Source organism: Antedon bifida, chromosome 7, assembly GCF_963402885.1.
Source record: "Antedon bifida chromosome 7, ecAntBifi1.1, whole genome shotgun sequence".
Classification (NCBI taxonomy): Eukaryota; Metazoa; Echinodermata; class Crinoidea; order Comatulida; family Antedonidae; genus Antedon; species Antedon bifida.
In genome coordinates, this window is record NC_136232.1 from 4,024,521 (window position 1) to 4,045,436 (window position 20,916).

Here is a 20,916-nt window from a genome sequence, read left to right on the forward strand (position 1 = left end):
TGATTGTTATTTATTATTAATTGTTATCATTGTATTAGTTTTATTACATAAATAATTTGCACCATCGGTATCGACAATTTATAGCGACCTATGTAAGTAGGCCTAATTTGGTTCCGTTTCACGTTCAGTTATTTTGATTTTCTGTGATTTAGGAAACAGTACAGTCATTTTGTAATGCTCATGTGTTTCTGAAGATGCGCCAAGTTTAATCATTTCAATATTTAAATATGGCCTATTATAGAGTAAAAGTGGATGATGCCATTCACCCACAACGTGCAATTACGTAAGAATGTAAACAAAATTGTATTCAATATTCAGAAAAGGACCACTACAGGTTTATATTAAATTAAACAACTCAATATTAACTCAATGTAATATACAGTAATAACAAATGATAAAAAAAAATAAAACCGACTTTGGAAAATGATTTAAATAACAGGCCTACTTAAGCATTAGAGGGAAGTCATGATTCGACGTTTCGGTCTTCATTGGATCATGGAGATATTTCTCCATGATTGGATCATCAAATCATCAACAACATTTAATAACCACATGCCTAATTTCCTTGTTTCTCCCTGGTTTCCTTTTCAAATCAACACTCCTTTTGTCGCGTTTCGACACTCCTTGTGTGTATGTCCTATCTCCCAAAACACCACTCCCCCCCCCCCCCCCCCCTCCCCATACAAACACCCCCTCGCACGAACTATTTCAGTTTCCATTGCCTTATTTCATATCCCTAGTTATTTCTTACAGCTACTGGTAAAGGAAAAACGTAAATATAGCATACACGTCAATGCTCTTCATAATTCTTCATCTAAGTTCATTTCTGAACTTATTCAACCTTATGTTCCTAAGCGGTCTCTGAGATCTGGATCTGAGTCTCTTCTTGTCCATATATTTCATCCTTCCACTAAGTTTTATGGAAATCGTTCATTTTCTTCGGCATTCGTTTCTCTATGGAATGCGTTGCCTATTGAAATCCGCCAGGCTACTTCCACCAGTGTCTTCAAATCTCTCCTCAAAACCCACCTTTTTAATTTGAAATTTTTCTGTCTTTGTAAAGCGCATTGAGGCTTTCAGCATAATGCGCTATATCAAGTACCAGTTGTTATTATTATTATTAAATGCCTCACTACCCATGGTTAAATTAAAATAATAATATAAGTGGAAATTACAAATGTAGATAACTAGTATTGGGAATCCGAAAAAAATGTTATTGTATTATATTCTTAATTTTGTTGCAACAACATACATTTGTTTGTTAATTCGAATTTTATTTAAGCCAATAGACGTACTGTGTAGGCTTGATTGTTATCCTTTTTTTATATATATTAATGTATAACAAGGACGAATTTTATTTCAGAGAAGTTACGCCACACAGTGGTTGGTTATAGCAGTGGATAAATTGCACTTGTTAAACTGCCTGCCTTTATCTTTCCCCTACCTCTCTCTTCTTGTGTGAAAAAAAAATCAGCATGTGAATTACCTCACAAAATAACACGTATCGTATGAGTTATTTACTGTGCGTGATTATTAGATGTCAGTACGGGTTTTTTTTAACCTGTATCCATGTTTATAGCGCATAAAGCTGATTAGTTTTAATTAGTTTTAATTAATATAATTTTAAAAATTGTATTATTCGCTTAATCAATTAGGCCAATATTTAAAATGGAGTTACAGTATAAATTGTATTATTTAGTCGTCCATTTGTGATTGACATTCTTATAAATAAAATGAGGTGAAAGCATTAGCATTGAAGTTTCAGTTTTATCTTGTGATTAGCCTAATGATATGATTAAACCAAGTCAATGTTGTTATTGCCTTGATTGAACATAGACCACAACAAACCTCGAGTATCGCAGCCGCGTAATCCTCTATAGTGTAGGCGGCCTACTTTGGAATATTATTTACCAATAGTAATAAATAGTGCGAAAATCGCTTGTCCCCCCTGAACATTTCCTCCCCTGAACATTTCCTCCCCCTGAACATTTCCTCCCCCTAAGAAGTTGCTGAACAAAATGTACGTCCGTCATACACATTTTCATGAGAAAGAATATAGAGGCCATACAATGTCATTATGACATTAGCGATTTAAAAAATGAAGATTGGTTTGCTTCGCGCTGGAGGCCTTCAGGTTTATATACCACCATCCCAAACCGCACCCTAAAACCGCACCCTAAAACTTCCCCCTTCCCCCAATACTATTTCCAACACGCCACTATATCGTCTGTGGGAATTTCTCCGAAATATAATAAAAGGTAAGTTAAGTAAAATTAAAAGATAAAATCGGATCGGGAGGTTGCAACGGCGGGTAAAACTTTATAAAAACCCAGACAAAAAATGTTTATTTCATCACTGGGCCAGCTCCCCACTGATTCGAATTTTAATGGAACAAAAACACGTACTTTTTGTGTGGGTACTGATATTATAACTACTAATTACTTTAATTCTTAACTATATCATTGTCAGACCCACACAGATCGCGAATCATCATACAGTATGACTGCAGTCAGTGGAAACTTCCAATCACACAGCATACATCATTGTCGACCCACACTGAAACGCCACGAATTGTCACACAGATGACTGCAGTCAGTGGAAACTTCCAATCACACAGCATATATCATATTGTCAGGTACCCACACAGAAACGCCACGAATCATCATACTGTATGACTGCAGTCAGTGGAAACTTCCAATCACACAGCAATCATTCATCTATAACGAATAAGACACTCCCGGAAGACACACTGCACTAAATCAAAGAATCGACAAATGGTTATAAAAGTGGATAGCAATAAATATGTGATGGAAATTTCCGATATGTTTCAATGATCAACTCGACGTGTACACGAGAGTTCCGATCGTAATTGTTGTTACCAAAAGATGGACAATTTCTTATTTTCAAATTTCAGATTTTAATTAGATATGCCTATCTTTTTAAGTAAAATATAATCAAATCAGGATAACTAAACTTATTGAATGAGTCGACATAGTAATAAAAGGCCAGGCCGAATTCATTTCATTTTTTATTTATTTTTTGGGTTTTTTTTCTTTATAAATTATATTTCTTTTAATTAATAATTTTTATTGTCACACTTGTTTATGTCTTGTCATGATCTATTTCTGTGAGGGTCCCTAATGCAGCTTCGGCTGGATGGCCCACCATCGTAAAATATTGTTGAAATAAAATAAATAAATTATATTCCCAATAGGGTAACAATCAGAATGTAAGCCTATACAGTTTCTTTAAAATGGTAAATAATAATAATATTATTATTATTCGGTCACCAATAAAATAATTAAAACCCAGAAAATGTGAGATTAGCACAAGAAACATTTTGTAAAACAATACATACAATAGGCCCAAACTAAGTAAACTATAATTTTGTTTTAAAATGTTCATAATATTTTAGCATTCTTTATTTTAAAGAGTAAAAGAAGTCGAATTGTAACTCCTGTCCGTAGCAGCCTAGCGGTAATATTAGGCCTAATGTAGGCCTATACTAAATACTCCTGGGTGTTATGGATTGAAGATCCCTATTGTGCTAGCATTTTATATATCGGATTTTATGTATGACCCCACTGTTGTCTGGTCGGGCCCAACACTGCAAAAAATTAGCTAATGATAATGTGTATTTTTTCGGTTTCCCTAATGACGTGTTAAAATATCGAATTCCATCTAGCCCATCGGAGATATTGATTAAAATATTATTATAAATGTTATATTTTAGTAAAGGAAAGCAAATAATTAATTTGATTTGATTTTGTCATAACATTCAAATATTAAAATATTATATCATGATATAAACCAAATCTTGAATTATGTAGGCCTGTAGATTGGCCTATTAAACATAGAACTTGAACGGATACCCTGACCTTGGAATTTTTTTATCTGGATACAGCATAATTGTTAGTGGCTATTGTGAATGACCGTGGCTTATTTTATCTTAATGATGACAAGGCCCAGGAAGATTGAACAAAAATGTAGGAGTCCATTTTCTTTAAAAAAAAACCACTCCTGCAAAAGTTCCATCACGAATGAAAATGTAGTAGTAGGCCTAGGCCACACAAATCGGCAACCGAAGTACCACGCAACGCATGGTGGAAACTTATCCGGTTAAATTAAAATTAGTAGGCCTACTGTATGAATAACATGCACGAGTTGCGGCCACATATGCATGAATGGGTGACGCAACAAAAGCATAATATTTATTAATAAATCAAAGGTGTATTACGATAAATAAATCAATGGTGTGTATTACGATTGGATATTCCCATTGAATAATCAATTTGAAGACACGCCCCACATGCGCAGAATGTTCTCGAAATCGTCTCAGTTTGCGCTCGCATGATATAAAAAGAATCGGCCGACACACTATCCACCCGGCGTTTATTGTTGCATTGGAAACTGGAATACATTCATTGAGAAGGTGTGGCTAGCAGACGTCAATTTGCAAAATTGAGTACAGTAGGTCATTTTTGTGTTTGTTTCTTATTTTTATAAATACTATTTTCTAAATTTAGAAGCAATTTATGGTGTTTGTAATGTCTTTCATCTCATTCATCATCTTCCTCTTTCCGATCGAGCGCCACTCAAGAAATCATCGTCGTCGTCGGTGATGGGGGCGGAGATGAACGGTTACCTTACGTACGACGACGCGTGGAGGCAAGGGATTTCCCCTCCAAATGGCAACTTGATTTGTCTCTCCTCTCATCCAGTCTTCTACTGTTTTTTTTTCATACTACTATAATTATATAGGCTTAGCTAAGCTACTACTATGCTAGGCCTACTAGTCTTAGAGGCCAGGGAGGGTCATTTTGATTTTAAATTAGCTTAGCCTAGGCTAGGCCTTCGCAGGGAGGGCCTATTATTAATTCATTTAAACAGACCTGGCAAAATTAAGCTGATTTAGAACTAGGCCTAACTAGAGGCCTAGCCTACTAACTATATGGATAGGACGCGTGCCTTGCTAGACCTCCCTAGCTATGAACAACACCCCCCACCCCCCAAAAAAAATGTTAATTTGAACATACATATGTTTATCATGCACATTTTAAACGATTTCCTTGCGGAATTTGAATAAAAATACTCAATTAAAATTTTGCAAGAAAATTTCAAACTGCATAAATGTATTTTTTATTATTATTTGATTTGGTAATCTTTTATTGATAAATAATGCAATTAATAATTACTTTAAACTAATTTAATCATGTTATCTTGTGTACGGGAACTAACAACATGGTCAACCTTGCCAATAATATAGAAAACATTACATAGACACACAATCAAATAGGTGCTAGGCCTATTATGTAGCCTCACACCATATGTGCAAAACCTGTATGAGCATTGATCACCAATATCAATAGATGTGTAGAATTTCCAGGATTTTTTCTCCCAGAAACTTGCCTCGCCAAGTTTTTAATGCTTCTTTTTCTAGACTATCAGTGACTTTTCTTACAGGTAAAATAAACTAATTAAAAGATGTCGTTCGTTGTTGAAAGTCCACAAGTTCAATACTCAAGCCAACATATAACTAGCCAGTACAAATACCAAACAAGCAGAGTAAAAAACCAAAATGGAAAGTTAAAGGTAATTTGAAACTTTTTTTTTTTTTGAACTGGCAAACTTAAATTATTCAATGAAATTAATATATTATTTGATTAATTTCTCTCTCATTTGATTAAAAAAAAGAAGACTTTTTATGAAACCAATAAATCTCTGAATCTCAGTTATGAGTTTTTCCAATCTACTCTAATCTTGCAGATTTTCTCATCTATTATTTATTTAGTTCTCATTCTATTCTATCATTCTTTATAGTATGTACATTATCTTTTGATATCAACAAGAGCTGTTGCGTAAAAAAAAAAGAGTCTCGTAGATTTATTTTAATGAAAGTAATTCACACGTTTATTAATCATTTTTTTCGCAGCAGAAACAAGACATTAAAGACTAGTTTTTTTAATTTGTACCTCCTAAGTTTATGTAAATAAACATTGTTTAATGAAGAAGCACAGTTGTTGAAAAAGAAATGTCTTTGTGACAAATTTGTATTCATGAAGGATAAATTCACACTAATATCTCATGTCATAAGAGGCGTCAATGTTTTAACAGAAATCAGTAGAAAATCTATAATATTGATGACAAAGTCAGACTGTATTCTAAATGGGAACAAATTTCAATTTAATCTTTTAAATATTAATTGATTTACATCATTTTTGTTGTATTGTTTTTATTTTATTGTATATGTGTACTGCAAGCAATTATATTGATTTGCATATTAAAATGCTTTTATCATTACCATCGTACAGTATATGAACGGTCCTATGTTCGAAAATAATCCCACTTTTACAGTAATTTAGGGTAAATTTGGACACAATAATTCCATTGTTAATGCACTCCCGAATTGTCAGAAAACTATGCAACTTTTTACGCAGTGATTTTTTTTTTATTCAAAGTTTTTCTTCATAATAGAAAAAATAAATAATTTTTATTGAATTAATTTATTTGAGTGTAGTAATTAATGCTTTTTTTCAATGTTATATTAAAAAAATATTTCATTGATATTGACAATGCCTGTTCCTGCCAAGATAATTGAGGTATTGTACAACAGTAAATTGTTCACGCACTATTTAACCAAAATGATTTTTACAGCAGAAACATGGCCCTTTGGAATTTCTTGTGGGGTTAAAACCAGGTCAAGTACTGTACACTAAAATAACAATAGTAAAGTCAGTGAATATAAATAACAACCTATTGAGTTTTAAAATTTAAAGATATTCCAGTGAGCAAACAAAAGTATGAGAAACTTTGTTGAAATTATTTTCCTACAGTACTATAGCTAATATTTTATGTCAGTATCCATATTTTACAAGTAAACTATAACAACAATCCTTTTTGGGGCGTGGCTGAAACTAGCAAAGAAAAAAATACTTATAATAATTAATATCACACAATTTAAATCTGTAATATACAGTATTGTTTATTATGACCTACTGTAGAAATCCATGCAAATAAAATCAATCTGAGTGAGCTAGCTAAAATAAGTTAAATTTAAATGCATATGTAAACATATACACATTTTTATACCATAGCTTAAGGCCAACTCAGACAGCGTCGTATGAAGTCGTCCCGTAGGAAGATGATTAAACATGTTTAAAGTTCTCACAACGACCTAAAAACCACGGTAACTCATCTTGATTCAACTCGGACAGCACCGATAAGTCAAGACATTTCGTCGGGCCTTGTCGTATGATGCTGTCTGAATTGGCCTTTAGGATTAGGAAAACTAATCCAGTTTGTTTGTTTATTATCTGTATGATACGAATTGTTTTCCTTTTTTTTTATAGGTTACCCCTATAGAAGAGGAAATAGTTTTCCAAACTGAACGTAAAGTACCACGAATTGGATGTATGTTAGTAGGATGGGGTGGAAACAATGGATCTACAGTGACAGCATCGATCATTGCCAACAAGTACAACATGTCATGGCATACAAAAGAAGGCATCAGGGTATGTATACAAACTTACTAATAAACTAATTAATTTCATTCCAAGTCATGGGGTCGAGTTAATGCAACCATGGCCATAAAATCAAGGCTATTCATCTAGGTGTACCATAATTCTGGTGCAAAATTGAGATGCCACTTCCGTTGCAACATTAGTGCAATGCATACAGTGGCATAACGGCTAAGAGTGCTCACTGGCTAAACCCAGGGAGTGCTAAACCACGAGCCTTTGCCCTTTTGCATTATGCCATTGGCATTGAATGCATATCTAAATATTTAAATTAGGGGAGATAATAAAAGTTGTTGTACTGTAACATCTAGTCCATCTGCACTTGACCGTAGTCACTATATAAAGCCCAATTGCATTATCCATTTTGTCTTGTGTTTTTATTATTATTCTGTTTATTATAATTGTTTGTTGTATACTGGGATCTCTGTACTGAAGTATTCACACAGTATAGAAGAAATAAATATTACAATAAAATGTGTTTATTCATTTTATTTATTCCTTTGGCCTCTCCCAAGGATATAATTTTTATGAGCCTTGCAAAAACAATCCATTAATAATTAATTTTAACTATTAATAAAACTAGAAAGGCCACTATTCAAATAGGAAATTACTAGTTTAATATTCTTGTCTTATTATTCAGTGTGTAGTAATAGTATTGCTCTCTTTCAGTCCTGTCTGTATTATATTTCTTTGTGGTTATGAAACTATATTTTAGACATTTTATTTTGTTGTATTCTAACAGAATGCGGACTTTCTTGGATCCATTACACAGTCGTCTACGATGAGCATTGGAATGAGCGAGGAAGGTAAAGAGGTATACATCCCTGTCAAAGACATCCTACCAATGGTTGACCCAGTTGACCTTGTCATTGATGGTAAGTTGATGATCAGTAAAAACTTCCTTGCGTTCAAAATATCCCCCAGATTTGTTGTTGTTTTAATTTTAAAAACACACTCTTCGGGGACCTTGTTTGTTTCCAGTCTAGGGGTGTTTGTTTTTTCGAGAGCTTACCGATTTTTTGCAAGGCCACTATTCAAAGCATTTCAGTTTTCAGAATATACAGTAGGTCACATATTGGTCAATCCCTCCACAGGATGATGAGATGTTTTATGTCATAAATAAAAATATCAAATAGGAGAGATCTAGAATTTGTTGTGATGATTATGTATTCTATTTTCATCATAGGTTGGGACATTTCATCGCTGAATATAGCCGACTCAATGGAGCGTGCAATGGTCTTGCCTTGGGAACTCCAACAAAAGATCAGGCCTTTCACAGAAAACTTAAAACCACGGCCATCAATCTACGATCCTGATTTTATCGCAGCAAACCAGTTTGATAGAGCTGATAATTGTATCAGAGGTAGGCCTACAAGCTTCTCATGTTAATTGGTAAAGCACACTGCAAAGCACAGCCATCATATTGGCACAGGCACTCCTCGGCCATAGCTCAGGTGTCTTATAAAGGACTTGAGGTCCAGTGTATACAATTGGCTTGTGTTCACTTTAATGAACCCAGTGCATCGTTTGAAAAGAGAAGGGTTATACTGGTGTAATTCCTGGCCCTTTGTGTAATACTTCATTCTGTTGATTGTCATTGATCAACTTGCTTGTGTTGGCATTGACTTGAATATACGTCCTTGAGTTGCGTCGATAGTGGAAACCAAGCTTCCTATTTACTCTTATACACATCTGTTCACACATTCATTTCTTTGTTTATGAATGATTTTTATGAGTGATAAAATATGATTTACTCTTTACCACCACCGTCATCATTACTATCTCTTTTATGAAAGGTACAAGAAGTGAACAACTTAAAAAGATTCGAGAGGATATTGTTGACTTTAAAACATCAAATAACCTTGACAAGGTATGTACAAACCAAATTACTAAGAAATCTAAATATATGCGAGATTGACTATAATTGCAGGTATACTGGTCAACTGTAGATCCAGGTTCCAAATAAGGTTACTATAACATAAGGGGTCCTCCATTAAGACAGTTTTTGTTTTCTTCACTATGCTGGTATGTTTTTGACAAGTAGTGGTAAACTGTAGCTTGGTGGTTAACATGCTTGCCTTCTAATCCAAAAGTCCACGGTTCAATCCTGACCTTGTGTCACAGTTGACACTAAGTACTTATGCACATAATGATAATAATAGACGTCTGTTAAATTTTTTTTTTTTCAAAATCCAAAAAATCATAATTTCTTTATTTTGTCCATACTTAACACTATCCCAGTATCTTCCCCTGACAATTAAAGTATACACTTGTCTTCAATTTACTAGGTAATTATATTGTGGACAGCAAATACGGAGCGGTTTTGCGAAGTTGCAGTAGGACTTAATGATACCGCAGATAACCTATTGAACTCTATTGAAAATGACCATTCAGAAGTCTCTCCCTCAACCATATTTGCAGTTGCTAGTATTCTGGAAGGGGTAAGTACAAATGAAACATCATAATAAATATCAAATTCAAAATAACCCGGTAATGTTTTTAAAGATGCTCGGACACTCTAATACTGTAAGATCTGATAGAAAGTGGTTTATATGAATAAAAATTATATTTATTGATCATATCAAAAAGTTTAAAAAATAAATAAATAAAATCTTAATTTACATATTATATTTATTATGAAACTATTTAAGGAATATTTTCATAATAATCATTTTATTATAAACGGTTAATGTTCACCATTGCTACACTCTCTCTCAAATTCTTCCACATTCTTGCACATCAAGTTCCTCCAAATCACCTTTGTCCATCTTCTTACTCGTCTGCCAACTTCTAAACTTCTTTTTACTGGTTCATCTTCTTGTATTGCCCCATCCATCACAAGCTACTCATTTCACTCAGATCTAGGTATTCCATGAGCTTTTGTTCCTTCTTTCTACCAGCCCAACAACACATCTTTATCATTGCTTACCATTTTGTTGTTCAATATTATTTAAAGTGATTAAATTGTTTTTAAATATTCTAATGTTGAATAAAACATCATTTATTGAAATTTGAATTGAAATTATGAAAAAAAAGTTAATTGGATGCCAGTTCATCGTTAGCTAAAATTACTTTCTACATAAACTAAGTACACTTTTCGTTCTTGCAGTGTTCCGCTCAAGAGAATTGTGGGATAACTTTGAAGATGAATTAAAAAAAGAATATGTTATAAACCGTGGGTCACTTTTGCGTTATTGGTGTTTTAGCATTAAGCTTAATCTGTGATCGTATTAAATCCATACAACATTGTACTTAAATCCTGGAAAGTTGTTACGATTTAGTTGATCATGATCAGGGGCGTTATATTCTCCTATGCAAAAACATACACATTTTCCAACTTGCTGGCACCTACACCCACTTTTTCTTCATATATTGATCATAATTGATGTAGCATTGTGGGCTTTCTAAACATTTCTAGAAATTTACACACACTTTTATTACTCCATTATACGCCCCTGATGGTAGAATTTTAGTTTTAGCTTTCTTCATAAATCCTTTAGAAATGCATTTTGAAGGCCCTTCAAATTTATTTTTTGTTTCTCCCACAAAATTCATCCTCTTTTTTGACCAATTATAGCATAAATTCTCCATTCAAAATTTGAATAAGATGACTGAGTAAAAAAATCTATGAAATGCTACTAAATCTGTAATGCAATACAATATTAAAGCTTAAGCCTTGCCTACTTTAAACTTTATGTGACAAACAAATGGTATGTGCCCATATATGAAGTCATATCACTACTATATTTGGGAATATCACTGCCATATTTGGGCACAATACACTTTTTTGTCAAACTAGCTAAGTTTGATAGTGTAGACAGAGCTTTAGGCATACATTTTGCAATATTATTTGGAGGATCTGTGTATACCATTTTATCACGAGTTAACTATAGACATTATCTGTTCTCCAAATATTTGATTAAACTACTCTCCTTGTCAGATTGTGGACTATTTTGGATTGATAATATTTTCACCTTCATCTTTTGACTTTCTGCGGAGGTCATAACCCGTGAAAGAACTTTTCAACAATAGTATCACTTTGGTAAACATTAAAATATGACACAACATAAACAAGAATTGTCTGTTTGCAACAGAGATAATCTGTAAAATATGATGCAACGGCACAGTAGATTGTTTCTTATCTGTGGCCCATCCTTCAGTTAGCCACAGATCCAGGTACTAAGTAATATGAGATAGGTCCTAAAGTCAATCCATAGACAAAATTCATCAGTACCATAGTAGGACAAAAATGAAATCCACACAAGACGCGACCATAAACAGACCAAATCGGCAACAACACTATGGTGGATGCCGAGACATTACAACAGAACCACTATTACGGGGACACCTTTAGGACTTAGAAAAGTGTCCATGGAGAGGGGTGAATAGGGGTTAGACATAATAAACACAGTATTGTCCCTGTTTATTTAATGAGTAATTAGACCAAGATCAATAAAAACATAGAAGTGCATGTCATACATTTGAAATGGTTTATTTTCCCTTCTTTTTGTGTTTCTTTTCATGTCAAAGTTTTTGATTGTTCACAGATTTTGCAAATGCTTGGATTTGTTGGCCAGTAATCGGTTTTAGTAATATTTGTTTACAGTAGAATTAACCACCTATGCTAATTTCAGATAAATCTCTTCCTAACAAGTTATTTTCATTTAATCTTTTCAGTGTGCGTACATCAACGGCTCTCCACAAAACACACTGATTCCCGGTGTCATTGACCTTGCCACACAGAAGAACGTTTTTCTCGCTGGAGACGATTTCAAGTCTGGACAGACAAAAATAAAATCGGTGCTTGTTGACTTCCTTGTCGGCGCCGGCATCAAGCCTGTATCCATCGTCAGTTACAATCATCTCGGCAACAATGATGGCAAGAATCTTTCATCAGCAAAACAATTCAGATCAAAAGAGGTAATTAAGCTTTTGTAAAGCAATATTGTTTTTAAAGTTTTCAGAACATTTCTGCACTGTTTTGCATTTTGCTTTCAATATTATATGAATAACAGTTTTTTATGCTTTTTATTTTGTTTTGCAGATTACAAAAAGCAATGTTGTAGATGATATGGTAGAGTCAAATCAAATCCTGTACAAGGAAGGAGAAAAGCCAGATCATTGCGTAAGATATTTGATTGTTGTTTTAGTTTTATGTGTAAAAAACTACCAATTTTATTTTATGTATGCAGTCTGTACCGAAAAATAGCTTAGCAATCAATATATAAGAATTACAGAACACATACTGTACAGTACCCACTAAATGTACTAAATGTGTTACTGTAGGTGATTAAATTCTTTTGCCCCAAGGGTCACATTGTGTTCTTGGCAGGCATGTATATAGGCGCTGATTGTCTATATCCAAGGTAGGGACAATATAAAACTAGTACACAAGGGTAACCCATTACACTCCTTAATGTACTGGGGTTTTTCAAGTGCACATAAGTGAATGATGTACACTGGACCTAGAGTCCTTTTATGAGTCAGTCTTTATACACTCAGGAATCTAAGATCAAATTGGCCACAACCCATGACACTGAATCGGGTACAGAAGGCAGCATTCCTGCTTTTACCACTTGGACATTGACTCAACTAATTTTTAAAGTCAGATTAAATAATAGTTTAACAACCATAGGTCCCTCTATTTTCTTTTTTCATTAAATTAGTATAAAATATTCAAAATTGCATTATTTTATTCTTTTTATTTAACAGGTTGTAATCAAATATGTACCATTTGTTGCCGACAGTAAACGAGCAATGGATGAGTACACATCCGAGATCATGATGGGTGGCAAGAACACGCTGGTGCTTCACAACACGTGCGAAGATTCACTTCTCGCGAGTCCCATCATCTTGGATCTTGTCATTCTAACTGAACTGTGTCAACGAATTAAAATGAAAACATGTATGTTTTGGAAATATATTATGCAAATGAATCGTATCATGCAAATGAATTGTATTAATTATGCAAATGAATTGTGTTATGTAAATTAATTGTATTATTCAAGTGTATTCAATAATTTTTTGGATAACAATACAAGAACAGATTGTTTCCATTAAAGTTAAATCTTCTAATTGTTTTATAGACAATGTACGCATCATTTCATGACTATTTCTGATTATTATATTTAAACTCTCATTTTAATCCATCATGGTTTATAAGCTTTTAGAGCACAAAGTGGGAACGATGCATTATAGTATGATTATCAACATATGTTTTTCTTACAGGTAATGATTCAGAAATGCAAAGCTTCCACCCTGTACTCTCAATTTTGAGTTACCTCTGCAAGGCGCCACTTGTACCAGCTGGCACACCCGTTGTTAACGCCCTCTTCAAACAAAAAGCCTGCATTGAAAACATATTCAGGTAAAAAATGTTTCCGATAATCTAATAAATGACTTCCCAATAAATGTGTTTGTATTGTTACTAAATATTCTTTGTAGCTTATTGTGTCATGGCGCCCTCTATATTGTCATAATATCATGTAAAAAAAAAAGAGTTAATTTGATATTATTTTTTACAGTATAATAACAAGAATAAGCTCTGTCTACAATATCAAACTTTATGTGACCAAAAAATGTTATGTGCCCATATATGGACATGATGTTTTTTCAAACTAGTTAGCCGATGTTTCTCTGAAAGCATTTTGGTGGAATAATTGTTCATTCTTACAAAACATAATTAAATTATCTGTAAATAATTGATTTTTTGTTATTCATTTCAGAGCTTGCGTTGGACTACCTCCAATGAATCACATGACTTTGGAACACAAGATGAACTTGGCTAGCTTACCCAATCAGATCAGCCCTGTACCTAGCATGCCCGTCACCAAAAAACTTCACCAGAAAGCAGCAATAAACGGTCACACAAACGGACACGCAAACGGTTTTACCAACGGTCATGTCAATGATGTCATGGTAAACGGCCATTAGTACCATCTGTGTGGTCAAACAATTTAAAGACTATTCCATTATGACCTCAAAAAAGACAGATTAGTACTATTCCAGTTTCTAACTTGCATGTTATATTCACTGAATCATTTTTCAGATGAATTTTTAAAAAGTGTTTGGGACACACTTTCTTCTGTCTTTTCATTTGGGGCAGTTTTTCTGGTTATAGATTCTTCCGATGTTTATTCTCATCGACAATACTTAAATATTACAGTATTTTTCAATGCAATGCAAAAGGCATTTTACTTGGACAAAATAATAATAATTAGAATCAAGTACAAATAGCGTTTTTGCTTTATTCAGACTAGAGTCTAATATTATGAAAGCACACAAAATTGTTATATATTATGGTAGCAATTGCAGTGATCTTAAACAGTATTCCAAGCTGCAAAAAAATCAGCTTTAGCCTAAGTATTTTTTCCTCAGTAAAAATAAGGCTTTTGAAACATTTCTACATTTGTATTAAAGAAAATACTGTTTATGCGTGAATTTAAATGTAAAAATGATTGTTTTTACCGACATGTGTGATTGTAACTTTTAGTACTAGTTTTATCATTATTATTATTACTACTAGTGTATATTAATTTCACAATATATTTGTGAAGAGATATGACAACAATAATATACAAATTATTGAATGATGATAGATATTTAAGGTAAACTTTCTCAATTTTATACTTTTATTTCATCTGACGAGGATGTATTTGCAATGACTTGGCTCTGAAATAAAAAGAGAATTCCAATTCTTTTGCTCATTTTTAAATAAGATTTATATTGTGTGAACTGTTTAAATCCATTTAGAATTGTTTAAAGATTTACCTCTGTTTATTCTTAGCAACATCCTGATAATTGTGTTTATTTTTAAATTTGCACACTTACTGAATGAATGAATACCTTTGAAATATTATTTTTAGTAAACTACGAATGTGTTCACTAATGTAATAATGACGGTGTTCATTTTATTACTTGCATTTAAATACCTACTATTTTAGTACAGTACAATGAAACGAATTTAGGGTAATTGCATGGAGAATTCTTTTACACTGGGCAATGATTTGAGAAAATTAATTTAACCTACCTACTTTCTTTTCTCTGATTTAACAACAACGGTCGGTTTTTAATAGTTTATTTGTAAATTTTATGATTTATTAGAGGTATGTCAATATGGGAGTGCTTTGACATGTTATACCATCGAAATACTCCGAGGTGTATTAGTAGTTAGTGCGTCCTCAAATGTCAAATCCAGGCAGACCAAGTTTTATCGCATATTCAATGCAACTTTCATTGTAATAATAATTTAATGCTTGACTTGGTCCCACTAGGACGCAGCACAAGTTGACCAATCACAAGCGATTGAATAACTGTCGCTTGTCATTGGTCAACTCACCTGCGTTACGTCTGCGACCTTGCGATACGTCTACGACCTTGCGTTACGTCTACAACCTTGCGATACGTCGACGACCTTGCGTTGCGTCCTAGTGGAAACCAAGCTTAAAGAAGAGCTACTGTAAGCATTCACTGACAATTCATAGTGTAACCTCGACTTTGATTTTAATCATGAAAGTTCAATGGTGACAATCGATAGCAACATACAACAAACGACTTCAACAGAATGCTGCACTAAGATGGCAAATTAATTATTATAAAACAATATTAAAAGTTTATAGTTTATGAAATATTTAATCCAATCGTGCTTGTTATTTATATTAGGCTTATTATATAATTCTGATGTTTTATTTCATAACTAATATGAGGTCATACAATGCATTAATAATAAGGAAACAAAATGATTATGTTTAACAGTTATACATATGATTGTTCCTATTTAAATGCTTTATCTGCATGTTCCATGTTTTAGGTTAATTTGTAAAGTAAATTATTTAAAAACGAATAAATGTGGCTTTATTCTAATTACCACAGAGTAATACATATATAAGTGCATCTGTGTGTTTTTGTATTCAATTGAAATCATGCACAATCTTGATACGCGAGATCTGCGACGATTACGGGTGGCGTCATCGTAACAAATATACGCATGCGCAAACGTAAAATAGACAACTATCAATTTTCCCGCGCGCGTGGTTGAATGACGAACTGTTGACCAATCGGACACTACCATCCATCGTCGGCAAACCGTACGCCATCACAATGAGAGAAATCATGAGCGATCACACGGCGAAATAATAATTGAAAGAAAACTGTAAGTTTAAATAGTCATATTTATTATAATTTTGTCACGATGATTCATTATTATTAGGCTACATTTAATAATTTCTGCATTCCCAACAACTTGCCTACGACCTCCTCTACTAAGCGATGAAATCATACATTGAGGTCACTCCTACTATACGATCAAAGAAGGTTTGCATGAACTTTAAAGTGCGGCGATGTATACGTGGGTGTATGCCTAGATATTTAAAAAACACAAAACATCCTGACAGCAGACCGTCTAAAGCCTTGTCTACACTATCAAACTTTATGTGACAAAAAAAATATGATGTGCCCATATATAGACATGATGATGTCATACCACTACCATATTTGGGAATATCACTACCATATTTGGGCATATCAGACTTTTGATAGTGTAGACAGAGCTTTAACTAATATAAGTAGCACATTGTTCTGGCTGATTTATTATTTTATTTTAGCGGTTCAATTTTCCGAGGAGTGGTTTTTATGACGATAAAAAAAAACAACTCTCACCAGCGAAAAGGCCTATGTTTGTTCTGTGAACAGGATTGCCTATTATAGTTATTTTCTTAGGCAAAGTGCCTAAGTTGAGAATTAAAAACAACTAAACAAGTACAGTGAAGTTACCTATTCAGTAAAAACAAACAAGTAGGTAACTATAAAAGAGCTGATTTTAGAAATACTGAGTGTGGTTGATTCTTTGCACGAATTTTCAAACTGTCCATGGCAGCTTTTTCTCGCTTATTCCTTGGTGGTGACACCATATCATTCAGTGATAATGACGTCTCAGAGCGATCATGTTTACGTAATATTGTATCAAGTATACTCGTTTCGTCTCTCACCAGCGAATTCTCAAGACTCAGAAATCTTGGGTCCTTGGTTCCTTTCCATTTCTCTTGAATTTCATTGCGACGTTGGATAATTTTTCTCTCTTTTTCTTCCTTCGCTGCCTCTGCCTCTGGTCCATATAGAGGAAGCTTGAATCCATAAAATTGAGTAAAGTTGAGTCGCTTTCCCTTTTCTATGGGTGGTTTTTGACGGTGAATCACTCCACTTGCGCTGTGTTTAATAATTGGCAATGTTTGCTCTCGTGTCGGCGGGTGTTCTAATTCTGTAATGAGTTCGTTAGAGCTTTTGTTAGCCTGGTGACGGAATGGTCGTCTTGAGCGTACGTCTGGTGCCGTGGTCTTCATGACAAATTCTGGAAGAAAGGAAACATGTGGAATACCCATCTCGCGTAGCTCAGTCTCTTTGATAGCTTGACGAAGAACAAACGACTGTTCTTGCCATTCAAGAAGTCGTCCAGCTCTGTAACGATCACTCTGTATTCTCTTTAACTGATGCAGTAAAAGAAGCTCGGCGAAGTGATTATCTTGTAAAAGTACCTTCTCAATATGACTGACTGGCACTGGTCCACGCCATTTCTTCTTCTTGCGACTAGACATGTCTAGACGGCCAAGTCCAAATCGGGTTATTTCTGTAAAATATGCAATTATGCGAGTTAAAAACCTCCATGCTTTACTGTGTTTACACATAAATTCATCGTTTACTCAATACAAATTAATTTTTAATATTATAATATTATAATAATATAATCTATAATCTGTCGTGAAGAGTTAAAGCCGTTTTTATTCAATCTCACGACTTCTGCCTGCTGTTGCCGTATCATTCACATAGTCACAGCCCTCTTGTCAGTCTCTCAGACATTCAGATGATCATGGGTAAGGTAGACCTACGGTGGGATGCGATTAATCATTCATTCAGTCAAAATTCATGTTTGACGAGTGTGTCGATTTGTCTGTCGAAACATTTAATTCATAGGCTATCAACGTAGGAATACATTGTTACCGATAATTGTATATCAACTACTATTAAGTTATCACTTTACCACCGTTTTTCATACGGTAGTATATTATTAAATAATTAAATGTAATCATTCCTTGCACTACAATTAATCGGAAAAAATGTAATACGTCATATCAAAATAGATGTGTTTACAATTTCAATTAAATTCTTACAGGGCGTAATCTGCTTAGACATAAGACGTTAGTTTATCACCGATGATTTTGCCGAAACAATGTATTTTTTCGCTTTGTTTATCTCTTAAGTTGGTCGGTAAGGGGTGTTCCAAACTTCTATCGAATAAATAAGACCAAGTAAACATGTTTGTATCAAGCTTCCAATCCTTCCAGCATGGAAGTAAAAAATACAATATTATTTTTATCAGATTTCTTATTTTTCGCGGAATTTTCCATTTAGTAATTGGTAGGCCTAAGTAGTTTTTTATCTGTATATCATTACCTAAAACAAAGAAATTAAATTAAAGACTTACCACATTCAAACAAATATATCCCGGCAACTAAAAATCAGATAGGCCTACATTCGAACTACTCGACATGACACGGACAGAAATTATGATATGAATCAAACATAATATAATATGTATAGTGAAATTCAATAAATCATCACCGTCTTCCGTTTAGCGTCCATGGTTACGAAGATAAGAACATTAAATCCTTGTTTCTTGTACGTGTGCCCCTTAATTGCCAATAATGAGTTTGACTGAAAAGATGCGCAACGGCTACTATTGTTACCATGGATACACAAGTGTCTCTTAGGGAATTTGTTTTTTTCATTCGGATCACCGCAAGACAATCGGAACCTGGGATTGTATAAACAGGGTGTATGAATGAAGGCATTGTTTGGATTGTTATTTTATCCCACACGACATTGGCAATGGTGATGACATTGTGTGCTTGAGTTGCCATTGTCATGCGCTCAAATCTGATGGGTCTATCATGTTTCCTTTTAGAGCCTGAATTATCAATTTTCCATTGTAAGATTAACAATTATTCAAATATACACACAAACCATGTCATACTGTTAAGAACATTACACTTTTGCTGAGTCAGACGTAATTCTACTCTTCTTACTAATTCCGACCTCATAAAAATGTTTTAATTAATAGGCGTATTATATTTTGTTTACGTTTATTATTTCTATTCACTCTAATATTTTCGGATTGGATATTTGGGTTTGATTTGAATCACTCTGATCAAAAAGGACTCGTCTCTTAGATACATGAATGTCAATAATTATCACTAGCTACTTCAGACTGTGTTTACACTTACATGGTACACATTAGTTCGCAACTTAGAAAAGTAAATACACAAACAAAGTACCTATATCAATGGCCTAACCTTTAGTTTATTGCGGGGGTTCTCACTAAAGTTAACCAGATACTTGCGGGAACCACGGTTCATAAGCATCGCTACCATAGATCTACAAGATATTTTTAATATTTACATTCTTTCTCATTCTTCTGAGGATGAGTGGAATAGATGCATTTTTTTGTCAATCATTCATTTTATAAACTAATGTTCTGCAAATAATACTAGGATACTGTGTATTCGAGAGTGTAATAGGTGATAAACAACGCTATAATAAATGTGTCAGCAGTAAGCCTATAGGCCTAGTAGACATCTCCATGCTTTTCGGTCAACAAATGAATGTAGCCTATTTACAATTAAAAATCTACGTCAATAACCCGCTTTCTGTTTAGAAATATAATGCAATAGGCCTACAGTATAACTCTTTTCAGAGGGAACGATGCAAAACACATGGAACGCCTTTGTTGATACAAACTTTGAAAAAATATGCGTGTATTTTTTATCCCACAATTTACGCGCCACTCTGAAATACAATGATACTTTGAATATTACCTTCTGCGATGAGATCCATGTGGCTGCTATCTGGTAGACAAGATTATCACCTACCAACACTCTGTAAAACACGTCTTATGCAAGCCTACTCTACTAGCGAAATGCAATCTTCATTTACCTTAGATGGGATCTATTGGTACTGTACTTCAAAATTGTCCTGCCTCACCACTTAGGAATTTCTATACAAAACGCATACGTATTTCTGATAACCTCTCCTCCTATTGTTTGAATATTAGATATATTAAAACAACAACGTCGCTATGACAATAACTATCTTAAGATTAAATTATACATCTGCTATTGTAGTATTATGATACGTCGACAAGCCAAAATACAATGTTTCTACTTCTTTTAACTATGTAGGAAGTTTACGGACTTTTTACTGGTCTGAAAAAAAAGAACATAAGAAGCCTAAGAACCTGTTATACTACGACGATAAACAAGATAAATAAATATACATTTTCCTTATGGTTATTTAAAAAAAAAAGTATTCTACCTAGTTTATCGTCGTTCGTTATCGCCGTATTGTAAAC

The 20,916-nt window shown here is 33.7% G+C and overlaps 2 protein-coding genes across 2 annotated transcripts; one reads left to right on the top strand and one right to left on the bottom strand.

Moving 5' to 3' along the window:
* Positions 1–4,374: 4,374 nt before the first annotated feature.
* On the top strand, positions 4,375–16,326 carry LOC144847518 (inositol-3-phosphate synthase-like). The gene is made up of 12 exons (XM_078703921.1): positions 4,375–4,470; positions 5,464–5,592; positions 7,350–7,511; positions 8,260–8,392; positions 8,704–8,880; positions 9,314–9,387; positions 9,806–9,958; positions 12,195–12,437; positions 12,562–12,642; positions 13,230–13,422; positions 13,746–13,884; positions 14,243–16,326. Exons 2-12 carry the CDS (start codon positions 5,485–5,487, stop codon positions 14,448–14,450), a joined length of 1,671 nt encoding a protein of 556 aa, XP_078560047.1. The 5' UTR covers positions 4,375–4,470; positions 5,464–5,484; the 3' UTR covers positions 14,451–16,326.
* A 273-nt stretch (positions 16,327–16,599) lies between these two features.
* LOC144848191 (uncharacterized) lies at positions 16,600–19,188 on the bottom strand. Its single transcript, XM_078704902.1, has 2 exons — positions 18,988–19,188; positions 16,600–18,131 (listed from the first exon to the last, which is right to left on the bottom strand). Exon 2 carries the CDS (start codon positions 18,104–18,106, stop codon positions 17,318–17,320), a length of 789 nt encoding a protein of 262 aa, XP_078561028.1. The 5' UTR covers positions 18,107–18,131; positions 18,988–19,188; the 3' UTR covers positions 16,600–17,317.
* Between the last annotated feature and the right edge of the window lie 1,728 nt (positions 19,189–20,916).

What these genes read in the sequence shown, in the direction of transcription:
- LOC144847518 (XM_078703921.1), top strand. Translation starts at nt 5,485, where the DNA reads ATGTCGTTCGTTGTTGAAAGTCCACAAGTTCAATACTCAAGCCAACAT. An exon ending in AACAATTCAGATCAAAAGAG is followed by an intron (nt 12,438 to 12,561) that starts GTAATTAAGCTT and finishes TTTGTTTTGCAG; the next exon opens with ATTACAAAAAGCAATGTTGT. An exon ending in TGCATTGAAAACATATTCAG is followed by an intron (nt 13,885 to 14,242) that starts GTAAAAAATGTT and finishes TATTCATTTCAG; the next exon opens with AGCTTGCGTTGGACTACCTC.
- LOC144848191 (XM_078704902.1), bottom strand. Translation starts at nt 18,106, where the DNA reads ATGTCTAGTCGCAAGAAGAAGAAATGGCGTGGACCAGTGCCAGTCAGT.